Source organism: Phascolarctos cinereus, unplaced genomic scaffold, assembly GCF_003287225.1.
Source record: "Phascolarctos cinereus isolate Bilbo 61053 unplaced genomic scaffold, phaCin_HiC Scaffold_4;HRSCAF=312, whole genome shotgun sequence".
Taxonomy (NCBI): Eukaryota; Metazoa; Chordata; class Mammalia; order Diprotodontia; family Phascolarctidae; genus Phascolarctos; species Phascolarctos cinereus.
Genome location: NW_027555847.1, coordinates 619,384,028 through 619,405,897, shown reverse-complemented (window position 1 = coordinate 619,405,897; position 21,870 = coordinate 619,384,028). Strand labels below are relative to the sequence as shown.

General features: G+C 40.8%; 1 protein-coding gene across 1 annotated transcript in view; it reads left to right on the top strand.

Moving 5' to 3' along the window:
- The window catches only part of SNTB1 (syntrophin beta 1), a 298,747-nt gene that overhangs the window by 174,077 nt on the left and 102,800 nt on the right, over positions 1 to 21,870 (top strand). The window contains exon 3 of the mRNA XM_020964943.2: positions 7,870 to 8,077. Within this exon, the coding sequence (XP_020820602.1) occupies positions 7,870 to 8,077 (208 nt within the window). The remainder of the gene's footprint in view (positions 1 to 7,869; positions 8,078 to 21,870) is intronic.

The following is a 21,870-nucleotide window of genomic DNA, read 5'->3' as shown; positions in this document are numbered from 1 at the left end:
GGGGGAAGAACAAAAGCATACAGGGTCAGGGAAATGTTGGCCAGGGAGGGCCTCTTATAGAGGTTCTTGGTGAATGGCACAGATACCCTGCCCAACTGGAGGCAGCTTGAGGGCATCTCAAGAAATGGAAAGCCCTGCAACATCTGAGGTTTGAATTGCCTTGGCCAAGTGTATTTCCTAGCCAATTAGTTAACTTCAGTCCCATCTTCTCTATAGCATCCTCACTGACTTCCTTCCCCTTTCTTTTCTCCGAGACTCATCTAATTCTGGAACCAAGAACCATGATCAAATCAGCTCTGCCATTATTTCTGGATAGGATGTATGAGTCTACTCTTTGACTCCATTTATGTAACTTTCAGGAACCAAGTACCCTTCCCTGGTCCATAATTCCCTAACCTTATATACCTCTGTTCTTCCCTTACTAGAATAAGAACTGTTCCAGGGCAGGTAACTAGTTTTGCTTCTGCATTTGTAGCCCTGGTGCTTAGCACCAGGCTGGTCACATAGCAATTGCACAATAAATGGGTTTTTTTAATTAAAAAAAAAACTAAAGGAGTTACATCAGATGACCTGTAAGGATGCTTCCCCTCTTAAAAAAAAAAGTCAATGATCTTAACCTACCATGATCAGAAGGAAGGCTTAAATCTATATCTCCCTGACTCCAGGGCCATTTCTTTATCCATTACATTATGTTCCCTTTAAATGTCATCTCTTTTAAAAAATGCCTTGAAAGGAAAATAGAACAGAAAAAATATTTACATATTTTAAATCTTTGCTATCATGGGTTAATTTGAAAAGTGAATTGAACCAATATAGCTGTCCTTAGAAGCTCTTCTAGCTGTCTAGTGTGGGTTTCACAACTCATCCTGGTTGCAGCAAGAACTTCAGGAAGCAAAGAAAACTTGGTGATTCTAACCACAGATTCCTTTCTCATTTCTTTGATAAACAGAAAAAGAGGCACGTGTCTCATATCTGTGTGTAATGTTAAGTACTGCCCAAAGTATTCTTTTCTGTTTCATCACTCAGAACCTCTGGGGGCTTATCAAAGATCCTTGTTTTGCAGATTTCCTACAGAAAATGCTAATTATCATTAAAAAAAAACCCTCCTCTAGAGACATTCCTCTTTCTAAATAATTCTTTCTTTAAAATCCAAGTTCATCTGTAAAGCAGCTTACAGCACGAATTGCTCACCATGCATGGTAAGTTTCGAGTGTTAATGAGCACTGATCTTATGGGGATTTCTAATCTTCAGGTGATCTACAAAGTTGTTGTTTCGAAATTCAGAAGGGAAGTAACCGGCGACTAAGGAGGACATCTGGCATCAGTTTTTGATCGTTAGTGCCAGGGTAAGATGACCTCCAAGGACAAGGACATGGGACTTTGAGGTCACCTGGAGGTTTTGTGTACTGGGGTCAGCAGGGAGGGGATCAGCAGGATAGCTGCTAGAATTCCGCTGGTGGCCTGACAGTGTAGGCATTTGCCCACCTGGCTTTGTGGTACAACCCTGTGATATTCATATGATTTTTTAGAGTTCTGGTCTTCAAGTACATATTTCTGCTTCCTAACAAGGTAGCACCTGAAGCGTCTTAGCAAGCAGTAAGCATCTGTTAATGTGCTTATTATGTGCCAGGCATGTATTGGGTATATAGAGACAGAAGCGAAACATTCCCTATTCTGAGGGATATTCTAATGTGAGAGACAACATGTACATATATTAACATAGAAAAATGCATACAAAATAAACACAAAGTAACTTTAAAGGGGAAGGCACTGGCACCAGTAACTTCATTGATACAGGGAATTCCCAGGTCAGGAAACCATAAAAGTCAGTTGGCACTTTGTCTGGCATACACACAACACAACATTGTATGTGTGTGTATGTATATGCACACATGCGCACATATACATATGTATGTATGCACATGTGCACGTGTAAACATGATGTATTGTGTATGCCTCTACACACATATGAGCGTGTATACGCATGTGTGTTTATACACATTTTCATATATACATACTGTACATATGCACGTTTATATATATGTGTGTGTGTATGTGTGTGTTTATATATATGTGTGTATATATAATACAACATGTGTGAATGTGTATGCATTGTAGATGAAATGCCAACTAACTTTTGTGTTTTCCTCATCTAGGAGTATGTATACATTAAGTGTGTGTGTGTGTGTGTGTGTGTGTGTGTATGGAGACTTACATAACATATATACACACATGTATATATCTACAGACATAATAATGAGGGCAGTCCCCCACATGTAGTATCATGGGGGGTGTCAAAGTTGGCAGAATAGCTATCTCTAGCCTCTTCTTCCCCCACCCTTCTTCAAGGAGAATTTAAATTCCTGCCAAGAGGAGGTGGAGACAGGAAGCCACCTGTCTGCTTTCCTCAGAAAAAAAGGAATACTCGGCTATCTATTCCCTTAAATGTCGCTCATCTAGGGGATGTGGTGTTAAGGTTCAAACTAAACTTCTGAACACTTTTCATTAATGGGGAAAGGCTTAATTCCCTTGCCACCAAATACCATTTCCAACAAAGAAATCAATTTATCCAAGTTCAAAATAGAAATCAAAGAAAATATACATAGAATATATGCCACATAATACAGAGTGAAAGGGCTCTTCTATTGGGAATGAGATAATTCAGCTCAACCAAGATAGACAAAGTTCCAGCTCTCACTCAAGGGAAAATTCCCCAAAGTTTCTAGTGTAGCAAGCTGAGGATGGGGACGTGAAGGAGACTGCCAGTCCCTCTGGTGTCAGCTTGTTACCAGAGTCTTGTTCTCCCTTTAGCAACCTGAAGTGGGGTTTGTGTCTTCTATCTTCTCTAAGTTGGAAGCCAGAAACACTCAAAGTGTTATAAAGCCAGGGTCATGGCCAGTCATTCTGTCTTTTGTCTTGCCACTGGACTTTGATGACTCTGGAAGAGAGAGTGAGGCTGATGACTTTATGCAGCTCTACCTCACTTAAATCCAATTCTCAAGCAAATCAAAACATCACCCATGATGTCATTAGACTTCTGAAAGCAAAGGATGCACAGCAAAGCCCACAGAGGCTGAAGAGAAACAAAGGAAATTAAGAGACTGAATCTCTCATCTCTTCAACTCCACCCCAACCCCTCACACAGATGTGGAGCATTGATCCCCACCAGTGAGGAGATAGACCCGTACCAATTGGCTTTGGAACTTGAGTTATTCTCTTCATAAGGAAAATTTAGCAATCAGTTTCAGTATTTAAACAAGCAGTAATCTTTTTTGCTGTTTAACAAACTTCATTTAGAGCCTGTGACTTCAAAAGCAGAGGGAATTCTCTGGGTGCAAACTCCCTCCACAAGTGCAGTTTGATACCTCTTTTGAAACTTGGCTGGTGGATTGAGAGATTGTGAACTCCCTAAAGTTACATAGCTAATTTGTGCCAGAGGAGGGACTTAAACCCAGGTCTTTCTGATTCTAAGGCCAGTCTCTATACAGTACACCATGCTGTGTCTCATTAACAAACCTTAATAGTCTGGAAGCTTGTCCTTTACTTAATTTAAACATGTCTTGCTTCATAGGACATCTATTTCTTATATTCTGCCATGAGCAATCTCACAGGATTTATAGGCTCAGAGACTAGGTAGTTACTTTTTTTTCATTCATTCAAGACACATTTATTAGGTGGATACAGCATTGTCTAGTAGAAAGAATTCTGAATTTGAACTAAGAAAAAGGTTAAATCCTAGCTTTGCCATTAAGTATTGCCATGTGAAAGCCACTTTGGAGAGGCAACATGGAATGGTGTAAGGAGGACTGGCTTTGGCATCAGAAGAGCCGAAGACAAAGACTGGCTCTGCCCCTTGGTCTGTGTGACCTTGGGCAAGCCATCTCACTTCCCTCCGGGACTCAACATCTTCATTTCTAAAATGGGAAGACTGGACTTAATGACATCTGAGTTCCCTTCCAGATCTGAGTCTATGAACCTGGCATCCCCTTTAAACCTCGATTTCCTTCTCTGTAACAAGAAAGTATTGAATTAAATTCTCTCAGACACCCCCTTCCAACTGTAAAATGTACAGCAACCAAGAATTTGCAGTGCTTTGTGCTAGGGTATCATACCAGACTGCAGCTAATTAGCAATAGGAGTAGCTAGGGGAGCTGTCAATAACATCAGATCTTCCCATTTCAGCCAGTATGGAGAATGAGGGAACTGTGCTAGTGACCTGCAGAGATTGTCCCATGTCTATGCTTCTGCCACAGGCAACCAACAAGTATCCATACATTAAGAATAAAGTGCTCTTCATGCTAGGGGAGAAAATAAAAGGGCTAGAGAATGGTCTCTTTGGTATCTAGCTCATTAAGGAAAATGAAGTGTTCTTGGCAGGATAGAAGGAAAGACCCAAGAGAAAAACAAAGGAAGGACTCTAAGGAGAATGGTAGTTAGAGACTTGAGGGTCAAGACTTTGGAATGTGGAGGAAGAAGAGGCAGCACTTTTCATTTTTGCTTTGTGTACATTATCATTAGAGGCAGCTAGGTGGAACAAGGATTAGAGTGGCCTGGACCTGGTGGCAGGGAGACCTGAGTTCAAATCTGACCTTAGATATGTAATGGCCATACGACCCTTTAGAAGTCACTTAACTTCTGCTTGCCTCAGTTTCCTCATCCATACAATGGAGGCAATAATATCTGTAGTATCTACCTGGAAAGGTTGTTGTAAAGATCAACCAAGACCACATACGTAAAGTGCTTTGTAAATCAGCACTAGATACATGGCAGTTATTATCCAGGTTCTCCACAGTTGACGATAGGACCGAAGACAAGATAATTCCTGACATGAACGAACTAGGTTTTAGGAGAAAGAGTTAAGATCCTCCTTCCTCCCCTCCCCTGCAGCATGCCATGCCTTCCTGTTTGTCTCCAAGTGCTTCAATAGCCCCCTTGGATCTTTTTCCTCCTCCCCTCTATGTCCTGGCCCCTCTTGACCCCGGTGCTGTTACCCTCTCCACATCTCTTTCCCGGATTTTATCGCAACGGTGCCCTTGTTATTTAAAACAAACCCAGATGTGCTGGAACAAAACATTTCTTCAGATACCTAAAATCTAATCTAATACTGCTTCTCCCTCTTGTTTGTGCACACTACGCTGGCGTCTCATAGCCAAGGTCGTCTAGATGTAGAATGCCGCAATAACTCCTTTTGCCTCACTATTAATAAGCGTTTCTTTCAAGGCTGGTGTCTTCGCACTTTTCAGCTTCTCAGACCTCAAAGGAATCTCCTCTGTGAGCCTCCCGACCTCATGAGTTTTCTCCACATGTGCCAATCTCAGGACGCCTAAATTGCCTCTTGGTTTGTTTGTTTTATTTCGCTAAGGCTACTCCCAGACCATTGGCTATGCCATCTTGAGTTAACTAACATGCTTTGAATCTACCTCAGATTGTCTAAAGAAAAACCAACCACTGACCTAACATTCTTTCTATACATTCTGTACTTTGTCATCTCTGCTTCTTTGCCCAAGCCATTCTCTTTCCCCACAATATGAACTCCTCTATTTGTCTTTTGATAGCTTCAGGATCCATCTCCAAAGTCACCTCTTCCATGAAGTCTTCCTTGCTCCTTTCAGGCAGAAGTCGTCTTAAAGATTCAGTTCATGTCCTATATCCTAGTGCAGAGGTGGGGAACCCCGAGGCCTCATATGGCCCTCTAGGTCCTCAAGTGTGGCCCTGTTCAGTCAAAGGGCTGCACTTCAGTACCTAGAGGGCCACGTGTGGCCTTGAGGCCACAGGTCCCCCACTCCTGTCCAAAGGAAGCTTTGTCTGATCACTCAAGTAACAATCACTCCTTCAAACCCTGTTTGTTAAGTCATTTTTCAGTTGTATCCAATTCTTTGTGACCCCATTTGGGGTTTTCTTGACAACCATACTGGAGTGGTTTGCCATTTTCTTCTCCAGCTCAATGTACAGATGAGGAGACTGAGACCAACAGAGTTAGGTGACTTGCCCCGGGTCTCACAGCTAGTAAGTGTCTGAGGCCAGATTTGAACTCAGGAAGAAGAGTCTTCCTGACTCCAGGCCCAGCACTCTGTCCACTGTGCCTTTGAACCCTATAGCACATCATTATATAGGACTATACTCTTTGCTAATCATGCAAGCTCATCTTATTTCCTTATCTTAGTCAAAAACTAACTGATGTCAGGGACCACTAAATTTAGCCCCTCACTAACATCTTTCACTATGAGGGGCATATAGTAAGTAAATGCTCAAGAAACACTTAGCACAAGTAGGTAGCCCAGTAGAGAGAGCCCCGGGGTTGGAGTTATGAAGATTGGAGTTCAAATAGTGCCTCATTATGTGGCCCTGAATAAGTCACTTAATCTCAGCCTTAGTTTCTTCATCTGCAAAATGGAGATCATGATAGCACCTTCCTCCTAAGGTTGGTATGAGGATCAAACAGATTTGTGACCTTAAAGTGTCATATAAATGCTTTTTTAGTATTATTTAATTTTTCCATACTCCACACTCACTTACAGACACTACTCCCTGCAAGTGCCACTTGATCCATTTTAGCTTAGACATGAATTTTAGAGCTCAAGTAGGAAAATTTAAAAATAAGATAAAAAATAAAACCAAACCCAAGCAAAAAGGATTTAATTAACAGAATTGCAGACTGTATTCCTGAATCAAATCCCTGAAGAGATGAGATGACCACCAGTCTCTGTTGCTGTAGAGGGAATAATTGGAGGAATATTGGGTTAGATAACCTAATAGGTGGGTACCGTCCAACTCTAAAATTCAATGATTCTACATGAATCTACCTGCAGAAGTGGATGAGGCTAAATGCCTCTCCTCCCAACCTACGCTCCAGAACCTTGACCTAACCCCAACCCTTAAACACGCTACTGCTATATTTTGAACTCCTTCATGGAGAAGGTCACATATCATTGTACCCTCACAAGGTTGGTGGGGGAATCAATGAGTTAATGTGTGTAAAGCACTTTGTAGACCTTAAAGCACTATATAAACAGCAGCTACTATTATTGTTAACATAGAGTACAAGCTTGATCAATACTGGTTGAATAAATGAATGAATGACCTATTGTACTGAGTGTCTGCAGGCACTGAGAAGTACCTGCCTGAGAACCCATGCCTTTGATAGATTGCCACTCCTTCTACCCCCAAACCTCAACCTTCCTTCCTAGAATTTTGAGATCTCAAAGAGAATTTTACCACTTGAGTTCAAATAGAGCACCATCCCTGCATATTTTTTCTACTCTTAGCTCTTTCCTAACCTCACATGCTGACCTCAGCCACACTTGGCAAATGATCAGAAGCTGGATAAAGTTCCCTGGACCTCATAGCCAGGGTCCACAAAGATGGGCAGATAGCTTTCCTTTGATCCTAGAATTGAACTGTTGTTTATCACTGACTGAGCAGCAGGATTGAGTTTGTGGTCATATGGTCATGTGGTGCTCTCAGCATATACTCAAAACCCCTTATTTTGAACAAGAATGTAGGACAAAATTAATGTCAGTTACTAGTTTATAAACCTTGATAAAGCCAGGCAATTCAAGAGGACATGGATTGTTTTATGTTGGTATTTGTATCACCACCCACTAGCGCAGTGCTCCATATGAAACAGGCACTTGAAAAAATGCTTATTAAACTGAAGTAACAGTTAGGAAAGCCAGGTTTTCTTAGTTACAGAACTGTTTTTCCAAAAAAAAAAATGGCTAAACAAGGTTGGACTCACTAAGGTAATAGTTGATAATGTAGAAAATGAGAAATTGTTTAAGCTTATGTGATCAAGGTAGGAAGCCCTTTGGTCTTTGGGGATTAGAGCTGCCTAGAAAGGTCCTAATGGTTTCCCCTTCACTTCTCCAGACATCTTGAAATCCATTCACCCGATGCTAAACACACTGTCATCCTGCGGAGCAAAGACTCAGCCACGGCCCAGGCGTGGTTCAATGCCATCCATGCCAACGTTAGCGACCTGCTTACAAGGGTCATCGCAGAGGTCAAAGAGCAGCTGGGGAAAAGTGGCATCCCTGGGAGCCGAGAGATCAGACATCTAGGCTGGCTTGCAGAAAAGGTATGGAAGATGTTTTCTTATGTTCAGTCTCCTGGAGCACTCATGTTCCCAAGCCCGTCTTCACTTTTTGCAGCTTCTGAAGTCTATTTCCATATAACAAACTCTCAATTACCTGTGAGATAATTTCCCTGTAGGGGGATTCTCCAAATCTCCAATGCACATAGTGACAACCATTATCATCTCCATCATTTTCAGACTTGTCAGGGTAAGATTCATGGGATCTACTGTATTTCAATTCAGTTAATTCCAACAAGGGCTTATTAACTGTCCACTTTGTGGCATGCCCTGTGTTAAGTTCTGGGAATAGAAAGATAAAAACAAACCTCAATCCTTACCCTTAAGGAGTTCACACTCTCTTATTTGCTACTTGGGGCAGCTAGGTGTTGCAGTGGACAGCACTGGGCCTGGAGTCAGGAAGACAAATCCAGCCTCAGACACTTACTAGCTGGGTGACCCTGGGCAAGTCACTTCACCCTGTTTGCCTCAGTTCCTCATCAATAAAATGAGCTGGAGAAGGAAATGACAAACCACTCCAGTGCCAATAAAACCCCAAATGGGGTCACAAAGAGTTGGGCACAACTGAAAACAGCTGAAAAACAATAACTTGCTACTAGTCTTTGAGATGTTTCATTGGTGGCTTTCACCTCCACCAGAAAAGACCTTACAAATAGCAATTCCAAAGGCAGCGTTTGAACCCAAATCTTCTTGACTCCAAACCCAGCAGTCTGTCCACCACCCACACTGCCTCTCTATGATCATCATTACTATTATTTCTAGACTTGTCAGTGTGAGAGGCATGGAATCATAGATTTGAGCCACAAGGGACCTCAGATACCATCTAGTCCAGTCTTCTAATTTCATAAATGAGGAAACTGAGGCCAAGAGAGGGAAAGCGTCTTATTCAGGGTCACCCAAGTAGTATCTGACACGAGTTAAGATTTGAACTCGGGTCCTCTGCCTCCAGATCTAGGGCTTTTCCCACTGTTTTATATTATTACAAGCCCGAGGCTCTCTCAAATTCTTTGCTATGCAAGCAATAAAATGTACTTTGGAGCTAATCTGGTGGGAGTTAACCCTGCCCCTCAGTTCAAAGGTTGTGGTCTTCAGAGTTGTTTCTGAGCCTGGTTACTGTTTTTTGGACCTGATCTTGGGCTTTGGAGGGCAGCCTGACCTTGCGGTCACTCACACTGTAAAAGGGAATGGTGAGCGTCACAATTACAGCATGCTAGGTTCCTAGAGACACTGAATTGTGTCATCTGAGAAGGACCTGCCTGACCACGCTTGAAAAATGACACTAGAAAACAGCAATCTGCGAAATGTGTTTTTCCCCTTTGTTCTTTGCTCATCCTGGCTCTTACGAGTGTTTAGTTCCAAAGTTCATGGTCAATGAGATGGCATCACCCCGATTTCCCACTGAGTTCAAAAGAATGGAAAGGCATTGGAGAGGGTTGGTTGTGGAACAGTCATCATCAAAAGAAATTATTATATTTTAACTTCACCATCATAGGCTTTTCTCATTTCTTAGCTGATCTGTATGACAGCAGGGTTTTAATGCTACAGAATTATGGAATTATAAAATCTTAGACCAGGAAAGGGCCTAGGTGGTCACCTAGTATAACCTGACCCTGAACAAGAATCCTCTCTACAATATACCCACGAAGTAGCCACCAGGCCTCCCTTTGAAGATTTCTCATGAGAGAGAATCTTCTATCTCCAGGGACAGCCTATTCCATTTTAGATAATTCTGGTTAAGTTAGGAAGGGTTTTTTATTCTTCATATCAAGCCAAAAAATACTTTGTTGTAACTTTAACACATGGACTCAAATTTTGCTCCCTCCAACCAAATAGAACACATCTAGGTCAAGGTCCACCTGATAATTCTTCAAATAACTACCAAGGCTTTCTGACTTAGAACTTCCTTCACTCAGGTTTACAGCCTAGGTGTGAGCCTCAACTCCTTAATCCTTCTCACTCCCAATATCCACTCAGTTGCCAATTTCTGTTGTTTCTACCTTAGGTATGCCCACTTCTCTCCTCTGATACTGCCACCAACCTTGCATAGGGACACTCCACCTCACCTGTGGACTATTGCTTTGGTTTTTTTTTTGTCAGGCAGTGGGGGTTAAGTGATTTGCCCAGGGTCACACAGCTAGTAAGTGTTATGTGTCTGAGGCTGGATTTGAACTCAGGTCCTCCTGAATCCAGGGCTGGTGCTCTATCCACTGCACCACCTAGCTGCCCCACTTGTGGATTATCGCAATAGCCTGCTGGTTGGTCTTCCTGTCACAAGTGTCTCCCCATTTCCATCCATGCTCCACTCATCTGTCATACAGCTCTTCTTAAAGTACAAGTCTGACCATGCTACCTCCCTATTCAATAAAATCCCTCCAGGATCAAATATAAAATCCTCCATTTGGCATTTAAAGCACATCATAACCTGCCCCCTTCTTACATTTTCATACTTCTTGCACCCTAGTATAAGGCCTTACACCCTGAGTGTAAGGCCACGTACTCTGCAACCTGGTGAAACTGACCTCCTTGCCATTTCTCCAACAAGACACTCCATCCTTCAACTCTGAGCATTTTTATTAGTGGTCTCCCATGCCTGGAACTCTCTCCCTTCTCACTTCATCCTCTAAGCTTCTCTGGCTGCTTTCATAGCTCAGCTAAAGCCCCACATTCCACAAGAAGCCTTTTGCTACCCTCCTTAATATTAGTGTTTCCTCTACTGGGCTTTTGAGGGCTGCCTGAGATAATCTACAGTTGCTTCCGTATAGTATATCTGATTTGTACATAGTTGCCTGCATATTGCCTTTTCTATTATTAGATAATGAAGTACTTTTGAGCAGGGACTTGGGGTGGAGGGGGAAGGTTTGCCTAAGTATCCACAGCGCTTAGCACATGAATGAATGAATGAATGAATGAATGAATGAATGAATGAATGAAGCATTTATTAAGTACTTACTGTATGCAAACCATTGTGCTAAGCACTGGAGATACAAATAGAACAATAAGACAGGCCCTACTCTTAAGGAGCTAATGTGGGAGATAATACATGGGAAAGTTTCAGCTACAAGTCAGATAGAAAGATCCTGTGCTTCTTAGGGTGCAGGACCTATATGTGTTCTAAAATGTTTATAGCAGCTCTCTTTGTGGTGGCAAAGAACCGGAAATTGCAGGGATGCCCATCAGTTGGGGAATGGCTGAACAAGTTGTAGTATGTGATTGTAATGAAATACTACTGTGCTACAATAAATGATGAGCTCAATGACCTTAGAAAAACATGGAAAGACTTGCATGAAATCATGAAGAGCAAAATAAGCAGAACCAGGAGAACATGGAAAGACTTGCATGAAATCATGAAGAGCAAAATAAGCAGAACCAGGAGAACATTGTATACAGTAACAGCAATATTGTTTTAAGAATGACTTTGGATGAATAAGTCATTTTGACTATTATAAATACTGAAATTTACCATAAAGGACATATGAAGAAAGACACTATCTGTATTCAGAGAAAGAACTGATAAATAGAAGTATATAGATATATATTACATATATATCTATATCTATGTCTATGTATATATGTGTATGTATGTATACATATATACATACATACATACATATACCTAGTTGTGTTTAATAGTAGCTATCTCTAGGATGGGGGAGGAGGAAAGAAAAAAATTTTCATGGTGACATTATTATATATTTGAAAGGAATAAGCAAGTTGTTCATAACAGATTTGCAGTTTCATGTGCAATCATCTTTTTTATTATGTGCCAAGGAAATGCTTGTTTTATTTCATAAATTAAAAAAAATTAAAATTAAAAAGAGGGGTTTCATGGTACTTAGTGTGCAGCAGCAAAGCAGGTGGCAATGTGTCTTTTTAATGTCACTTCAACTGATAAAAATCATATCAGTTTCTGATGTGCCAAGGACTTTGGTGACAAGAACATTATTTTCTTGATTTTCAATAGATTTGACAATAACACTTGAAGGACCGGTTGCCAGAATACATCTCCACAAGAGTTGCTTTCCAGGATAATGGTTGAGGGCACTGAGTAGGAAACATTGCTGCTCTACAGCTCTTGGGGTCATCCTGGGCTGTCTCCATCAAGGTCTTTAGGGAGATAGTGGTCAATAGGGTGGTGGTTATGGTTATACTTGACTGGCATATGTTTCCTCCCATTTCCTCCTCAGGGTCCCTAGCTTCTCCTAGCCCTGCCCTGTGAGTAGCAATTGGCCAGCAGTTGGTGGGGTGGTCAGCCTCTTCTCCATAGGAGTTGCCTCATTGGGCAATGGCTATGGAGGATAGTCCAGAAGCAGGACCAATGGGCTGGAGGATGGTGCCACCTTCAGGACTTACACACTTATCTGATCACCATTGCCAGTGGTGATGAGGTAGGTGGACCCCGTCTCCACAATGATTTCTCCCCTCAGTGATGGTGCATAGAGTGTGCCTAATAAAGATTGTTATCTTGACTTAACTTCAAATAGTCCTTTCATGGCATGATCTTTAGGTTCTGTACTCTCTTAATTACCTCTCTGTATATACTATGGTTTATCCATGTCCTCCCTAAAATATGATGCCTAGAAATAAGCACATTGTTCCATATGTAATCTGATGAAGACAGTGGGAACATCACCTCCCAAACCCTGCATCCTCTAACTTGGGTATTACGGTCTAAGATCATATTTCCTGGTCTGGGGTTTTGTTTTTGCTGCCACATTATACTGTTAACTCATCCTGAGCTTTTGCTCCATGAAAACCTCCAGATCTTTTTCAGATAACCTGCTATCTAGCTAGTTCTCCACCATCTGGTATTTGTGAAACTATTGATTTGGGGGTTTTTTGAAAGCAAATATAAGCCTTTGCATTTGTGCCTATTAAATTTCATTTTATTGGATTTGTGGCTAGGTAGTACAATTAGAGGCAGAAATACCTAAATTCAAATCCTGATTTAGAAACTTATTAGCCATGTGACCTTAGGAAAAATCACTTAATCTCCTTCAGCCTCAGTTTCCTCATGTGTAAAATGAGGATAACAACAAAAAGGTGGTTGTGACGATCACATGGGATAATGTGTGTGTGTGTGTGTGTATGTGTGTGTGTGTGTGTGTGTGTGTAAAGAGCTTTGCAAACCATAAAATGCTATAAACATGCTAGCTATTCTTATTATCATTAGTCACCATGTTCTAGGGTGCCCAACATTTTAGCTGTCTCAAAATTCTCAATAAAAGGCAATCTCTACAAAATCAAATCTTTTATTTCTTCAAATTTCTTTTTATTTGGGGAAGAATAGTAGGAAGTGATGAAGTCAGTTGGTCAGGAAACATTTAGTAAGTGCTTACTGTGTCAGGCACTGTTCTAAGCACTAGGAATTAGCATATAGGCGAAAAGTCTGTTTTCAAATGCAGGAAGACAACACATAAGAGAAATCGAGGAAGCCAAAAAGTTGGGGTAGAGGATGACTAGTAAGTGTCTTGAGGCCAGATTTGAACTCAGGTCTTCCTGACTCTGGGCCCAGCACTATTCACTGCTCCACCTACCTGCCTCTTGGTTTTGATCTGAGCTAACTTAGAAATCCACCTTACAAGTAACTAAAATTGTCTCAGCTAGCCCAGAATCTGCTGTCTTTCATCCTAAAGTGTGAACTTTGGAAGTGGCAGAATTTTGGTGTAGCCACCACATTCTTTCGGGCATGAACTCTGCAAGGTCAGTCAAAGCTGAGATTTGTCATGATGTAAAGTTTCCAAGTGAATAAAAGGAGAAGGACGATGGCATTTACATTAGAATAACCTTTTTGAATTGAAATCTGTGGCAGTCTGTAGGAGGAGAGAGTAGCTATTATTCTAGATATGACCAGTAATATATGTGGAAATTGAAAAGGAAATTGCTCATAGATGTTTTATATTAAGCCCAGTTCTTGTCTCTTGCAGAATTGTTACTAAGACATTACAAAAGCGTATTTATTCAGGCAGGGGAAAAAATCCAGGTGCCTTCACCTGGCATTCAAGGCTTTCCAAAATCTGGGCCCCTATCTCTCTGTCTCTAATTTCTTAAACACTTTGTTTCAGCCAAGCCAGGGGTTGTTGTTGGCTGTGTCAGACTCTTGGTGACCCTATTTGGAGTTTTCCTGGCAAAGATACTGAAGTGGTTTTCCATTTCCTTCTCCAGCTCATTTTACAGATGACGAAACTGAGGCCAGCAGGGTTAAGTGATTTGCCCAGGGTCACACAGAGAGCAAATATCTGAGGCCAGATTTGAACTCAGGAAGATGAGTCTTTCTGACTCCAGGCCTGGTGCTCTATCCACTTTGCTATCTGGCTGCCCCAGTCTATATCTAAATACATGCATGCACTGTGTTCCCTGTGCTCCTTTGAGATCAGAGCCTGGCTCACTTCTGTCTTTGTGTCTCTAGGGCCTAGCACAATGCCTGGCACACAGCAGGCCTTAATAAATGCTTTTGATTGACTCCAACATGCAGACTTAAATGCCTACTATGAGCCAGGCACTGTGCTGGGCAAAGGGCATACAAACACAAAAATTAGAAACAGAAATAAAACGACCAGTGGCAACATCACTTAAGAGGGGAATAGTTCATAGGATTTATAGGACTTCATATTCAAAGGGACCTTAAAGAACATCTACCTGGGGTTTTTAACCTTTTCTGTGTTACGTATTCTTTGAACAGTCTGACAAAATCTATGGACTCCTTAGAATAATGTTTTTAAATTCCTAAAATTAAAATAATGAAGATTACAAAGGAAGCCAATTATCTTGAAATATAGTTATCAAACTTTTTTTATTTATTTTTATTTATTTATTTATTTTTGGCTAGGCATGGGGGTTAAGTGACTTGCCCAGGGTCACACAGCTAGTGCGTGTTATGTGTCTGAGGCCAGATTTGAACTCGGGTCTTCCTGACTCCAGGGCCGGTGCTCTACCCACTGCGCCACCTAGCTGCCCCCCACCAAAATTTTTTTCAAGGAAGTTCGTGGATCCCCAGTAAAGAACCCCTTATCTAAGCTAACACTTTCATTTTACAAGTGAAGAAACTGAGGTCCAGAGTGGTTCAATTGGCATTCAAACCCTGGTCGTCTGAATCCAGATTGTCTTGCCACTCCACTTTTAAGAGTGCTAGGTCGCATTTCTCTGTTGCTGGTAGTATATAATTAATTCTAAACTGTAACTAAGGGAGAGAAAATTACAGAATAAACAGGGTAGAATAAAGTGAGATTCTTTCCTCTCTCTATGCCCAGAAAGGTTCATGGCTAGTACTCTAACTGGGTGCTCTCTGTCAAAATAATTAATAGGTTCATTGCCAAGCACTGCAGCTTAGCAGTAATAAAAGCAAATGAAATGCATTGTGTGAGGAAATTATTGTTATCATGATGAGTGCAGTATGTGGAAAAGCAGCTTGGTACAATGGATAGAAGTCCCTCCAAAGTGAGGGAGAACCCTGTATAAGTCCCACTCTCTGACTCTTAAAAGGCTATATGTGACCCTGAGCAAAGTAACAACCTCTCAATCCCCCAGGGAATTCTTCAAGACTGTATATTGCAGAGCAGGTATGGACCTGCATTTGCAGGAGTGAATTTCCTTCCCTGGAATTCCCTAGACCAGTGAAATCACATGTTCAATCAAAAAAAAAATCATTTGGCATGAGGTTGAAAGTTATTACTTTGATACGTTGATGGATTTACAATCTCATCCAAGTGGATATTCCCACCAGTGTTGTAGATAACAATAGATAACTCATCTTTACCTATGCAACTTTTTTCCATGTTTTCCATAAATCCATACCTAAAAGTCCTCTCCCATAATGGGAAACTTACTAATGGTATGTCATGTTGTAACAATAATAGTATTTTCTTCAATGACAAGAGAAGATATTTTATTGTCTTCTTATTTAAAACCCATCAAAAGATTTCCACAAAGCAAGGCCCAGGGCTAAAAATCCAAATGGGAATTTTTTTTGAATGACTTTAATACTGAACCTTACGATAGTGTCATATGAATCAGGTGGTTTTTTTTTTTGGCAAAATGTTACAATGGGTGGCTAATGCTTCATACTGCACTTCCTCTGGCATTTCTTGTAACAACACAAATCTCAGTTAATTCTCTTGGTGTTTGTTTAGCTATAAAACGTGATCCCCCAGAAATTCAACCGTAATTTACCTTCAATTGATGTCTGTTGTCTTTGACCTAAAGTACTAGGTTTTGATTTTGCAGCTGGATAAAGGCAGTTCTAGGGGGAAGGCTATCAATGCATGATTTAGAATCTTCAGAATCAGCATGTGAGGTACAAACAATTGAAACTTGGAATAATGTTGGTCACTGTAAGGTTTCCACTTGACTTTAATTTTAGGAAACTTGCCTAGTATTGGCAAAAATGATCCGTATCTCCAAAGGCTGGCTTATTAAACTTTGTCACAAATATCTTGACCATTCCAGCAGTTAATAATCAATCAGCATTTCTTAAAGTGCTGATTTTGTGCAAGGCATAGGTGCTCCATGCTAGGGATGCTAAAACAAAAACAAACGAAAAAACCCACCACAGTACCTGCCTTCAAGAAACTTACCTTCTTTTGGGGGAGGTAACATGAACATATAAATGTATGAGTATACAAATCTACAGGGCAGCTAGGCAGCGTAATGGATAAAGTGCCAGGCCTGGAGTCAAGAAGACTCATCTTCCTGAGTTCAAATCTGGTCTCAGACACTTATTAGCTATATGATCCTGGGCAAATCACTTAACCATGTTTGCCTCAGTTTTTTCATCTGTAAAATGAGCTGGAAAAAGACACGCAAACCACTCCAGCTTCTTTGCTAAGAAAACCTCAAATGGGATCATGAAGAGTCTGACAAGACTGAAAGGACTGAACAACAACAAATAAAAATATGCAAACACAAGGAATTCTTTTGGGGTCAATGGTAGGCACTAGCAGCTGTGAGTGTCAGGAAAGGTCCTGTGTAAAACTTGGCACTCGATCTGAGCTTTGAAGGAAACTAGAAATTCAAAGAGGAGGAGGTGAGGAAGGAAGTCTCAATTGACTGGGACTTTGTTGATGCTAATAAGCTAATAATTAATAAATACCCAGTGTTGTGTTGGGCTCCAGGGTGGTGGTTGGGCGAGACAAAGGGAAAGTGTTGGGCTATATGAGAGAAGTAGAAGAGGGATCCATTCCTTCAGCGAAGTTACAGCCTGTTTAGAGAGATAAGACTTGTGAACTGAGGAGAGGTCATTTGAAGTGGGAGAAGTTAGAAGGGTTCTTCCTCAAGAAGGTGAGTTGGGCTATAGACCTTGGGTAGATTTTTATGTAGGCACAGAGGGGTGAGGAAGGCATTCCAGACAAGGGGAACAGTATAAGCAGAGATGAGAATGAGCAGACTTGGCAGAAGACAGGGAAAAGACTCTCTCAATTATAGTAAAAAGTACATAAGTACATGTTGTGAAAAAGTGAGAAATAAAGGGGTCAAATCATGGAAGGCTTCGAAAAGCAGAGGAATCCAAAATAGAGAAGAGACCAAATGAGACTTTAACCAACAGGAAGTAAAAATGCTCAGCCTAGAAAACAGAAGATGGGACATGAGGAATGGGCAGGTCTACAAAGGTCTACTGTCTACAAAGAATATCACTTGCAAAAGGGATGGCATTTGTTCTGGTTACAGACGCCACATAGAATAGGGGAAAGCACATTAGTGGTTCTGTAGTCAGAGGACGTGAGTCCAAACCCTGCCTCTGATGCTTACTATCCTAAGCCACCTTGGGCAAGTCTCTCCACCACCCTGGGTCTCAGTTTCCCCAACTATAAAATGAAAGGGTTGGGCTAGATGTCCCTTCCAACTCAAGATTTATGATCCTGAGACTACTTGGTGTTAGAAGGCAGATCTCGGATGGGTGGGGTGGAAGTTCCAATTGGGGAGAATTAGGCTTGATGTGAAGAAAAATTTGCTAGTAGTCACACTAGCCAGAAGTGAGATGGGCTGTCTGGGATAGATCATGGATTTTCCATGTCAGGAAGTCTTCAAGTGGAGGCCATTACCACTTCTCATACATGCTATGGCTGGATACCTAAGAGGTGAAATGACCTCTGAGATTGCTTCCAATTCCTAATCATTTCTCTGATTCAGTGGGATTCTGAATGACAGTGCCTGACAAAGTATCACTATCACAGGATCAAAATGAGAACTATTTGGAGAAAATTTAAAAAAAAAATACACCCTCATACCGAGGCTTTTTGGAAGGAAAACTTGCTGTGGTCAGCAACAGGGAATCATTGCAAGCTGGGGAGCAATTAGGAAAAAGTAGAATGCTCTGATCCTTCTAGTATTCAACAGTATTCATAGGAGCACAAAAATTTCATTTTTCCTCTAATATGGGGTTAATACTCTTTTTTATGTCACAGATTCCTTTGGCATTCTGATGGAGCTTTTGTACCCCTTCTTAGATAATGTTTTTAAATGTATAAATAAAATACATAGGTTTACAAAGGTAACAGAGTTAGTGAGCACAAAGATGTAATTTTTCCTCCAATCTAAATTCATAGAACTTTAAAAATTAGAAGCAACTAGGTATACAGTAGTGCTATGCCTGGAGTCAGGAAGACCTGAGTTCAAATCTAGCCTCAGATATTTACTGGCTATGTAACCCTGGGCAAGTTACTTTAAAAAAAAAAAGTTTGCTTCAATTTCCCTAACTATAAAATGAAGATAACAATAGCACCTGCCTCCCAGGGTTGTTGTGAGACTTTAATGAGATATTTGTAAGAGCTCTTAACACAGTGCCTGGCACACAGTAGGTGCTATATAAATGCTTATTTATTCCCTTTCTCCCTTACCCTGAAATCTATCCTGGGTTAAGAACACCTACTCTAATTTATTGTCAATAAACCCTCCCTTTTCTTTCTATTATCCACTTTAGGACTGGATCGAATAGTTCTTGTGTTAACCAGGCATATTTCCTCTCATTTCTGAACTTCTGGATCCCATTGTAAAAGCAATAATACCTGACCCAGTCCTAGGCAACATATTTGAACAACTCAGAAAGGCCAGCCTGTGACCAATCCCATTATTCCATCGATGCTTTCATAGTAGTTCCTAGGATCATAGCTCTAGAGCTGAAATGGACTTTAGAAGCCACCTAGCCCAGCCCCCTTTATTTTTCGGATGAGGAAAATGAGGTTCAGGGAGCTTAATTGATTTGCCCAACACAGTAATAAGCATCAAAGATAGGATTTGAACCCAGGTGCTCTTAACACAGAGCCAGTGTTTTTTCTACTATATCCTGCTGCTCTAGTACTACCTGGAGTATATTTATTACTCTAAACTCTAGTATGATCTAGAGTTTATTGAGTAAATCACTCTAGTACTAGTACTTTTAGAAAATTTGTGGAACCCCAAATATATATTTTATAAATTCAGATTTTCAGGAGAGGAAGCACAGGTTGCAAAGAGAGAAAGTAAGTTAAGTGGCAAAATTCCGGGGCTGTAGAACCCAGTTATGACAAAAGCCTTTAAATCTAATTTATTTAATTGTGAAGGAGGGGTAGGGGAGGGAATCAGCATTTATATATATAGCACCTATTACTTGCCAGGCGTTGTGCTAAGCACTTTTTTATTTGATCCTCAAAATAACCCTGCTGTTATTATCTCCATTTTATAATTAAAGAGACTGAGGCAAACAGTGATTAAGTGACTAGTGGAAGATCACAAAGCTAGCAATCATCTTCATCATCATCACAATGACAATAATAATCATAAACATTTATATCATTTACTATGTGGCAGGCACTTTACTAAGCATTTTATAATTATTATCTGATTCTCACAATACTGGGAGTTAGGTGTTATTATTATCCTCATTGTGCAGATGAGGAAACTAAGGTAAACAGAGATTAAGTGATTTGCCCAGGGTCACACAGCTAATAAGTGTCTGAGGCCAGGTTTGAACTCAGGTCTTTTTGACGGCAGGTTCGCATTCTGTCTAGTATGCCACCTAACTGCCAACATAGCATGAGTATGTGAAATGCCTAAGAAACTGGTTACTCAGGAGATGAAAGTTCAAGTTCCTCAACGGCCTGTTCATTTCATTTCTGCTTTCCGTGACCGAAAGTCCAAGAAATGGCAAAAGGATATATCATCCTGGTTGTTGTGAAGAATAGTTAATAAAATAACTGGGAAATATCCCCATTCTTATATGTACATATAGACAACAAGCTCTTATTTAGTGGATACAGCCATAACACAAAACCTATCCTTGCCCTCCAGGACCTTATCTTCACCAAGATAAGCATGAACGTGCACACAGATAATGAAATACAAGAGAATTTAAGGAAGGGGAGATTATTAACAAATACAGTGATACAGACTAGTATCTTGTATTTTCTAGTAGGAGGTAGCACCCAAGCAGAGCCTTGAAGAAAGCAAGGATTTTAAGAGGTGAAAGAGGGGCAGAGGAGTGTACACCAGGCATGAGGAAGAGGAGGGGAAGTGGGGGCAGCCTAAGCAAACTCATGGAGGAGTAGATAGAATGCTGGGTTCTGAGAATAGCAGCTAGGTGGTACAGTGGATAGAGGGCTGGCCTGGAGTCAGGAAGAGCCTCAAATGCTTACTAGCTGTGTGACCCTGGGCAAGTCACTTAACCCAGTTTGTCTCCCTTTCCTTATCTATAAAAATGAGTTGGAGAAAGAAATGGCAAAACTCTGCCAACAAAAACCCCAAATGGGGTCACAAAGAGTGCTTCAAGAGGATGAATAAGAAATAAGTCTTACTGAGCACTTATTTGTGAAATCTGGAGCACAATTGTGAAGGGCTTTAAAATGGGCAACTGAGGAGATTCTATTTTACCTTAGAGTCAGTTGGGAGTCACTGAAGGTTCTTGAGGAGAGAAGTGGCATTATTAGATATGTGCTAAATAAAAAACTTCATCAGCCTATTTACTGTCAACTCCCAACATTGGGAAGTTATCTACCTCCTTTGTACTTTGTCCAGCTAAACTAGAGGCATGGGGGGAGGCGGGGGGAGGAAGTAAATAGCATTGGGCTGAGTAAAACAGACCCGCTGGAAGTCTAGGTCATGACAGTAAAATGAATAGGCTGGTATTTCTGGAGCTTCTAAATATATCAAACATACTATCAGACAGCAAAAACTGCCTACCCTAAGTGGGAATTTCCCACTTCTTTTTCCTTAGAGAAGATATCTCTGACCTGAGGAAACTCCCATCTGATAAAGAAAGGAAATTAAATGACTATCCTGGCTTACATCATTTCTAAATCTAGACTGTTTGTTATTCCAGATAACACAGGCTGTTAATGCAATTAAGTGTTAATAGGCCTATTGTGTTGTCCAAGGAAGCAGTCCTCAAACTCCAGTGTGAATTGCCTCTGAGATGGAGAAAGTAGGAATAAAATCAGGCAACAGCTTGGTTATCTCCCTTTTGGTGTTTTGTTTCAAGTGTTTAAGAATAAATGTTCCAATGTGAATTTAACTTAAATTGGTCCCCTCTTCCGTTTTCTACAATAGCAAGAGTTTCAGAGTTAGGAAGAAAAAAAAAAAAGAGGGAAGCTGTGATGACATCATCAAAATATATCCTATCCAGCAGAATTCATTACTATCAAAGTTGAAAAGGACCTAAAAGATCAATTCCTCCATTGGTTCTCAACTTTGTTGTTGTTCAGTCATATCTAACTCTTCACAATTCCATGGACCATACTGTCCATGGGGTTTTCTTGGCAAAGATACTGAAGCGATTTGCCATTTCCTTCCTCCAGTGGATTAAAGCAAACCCT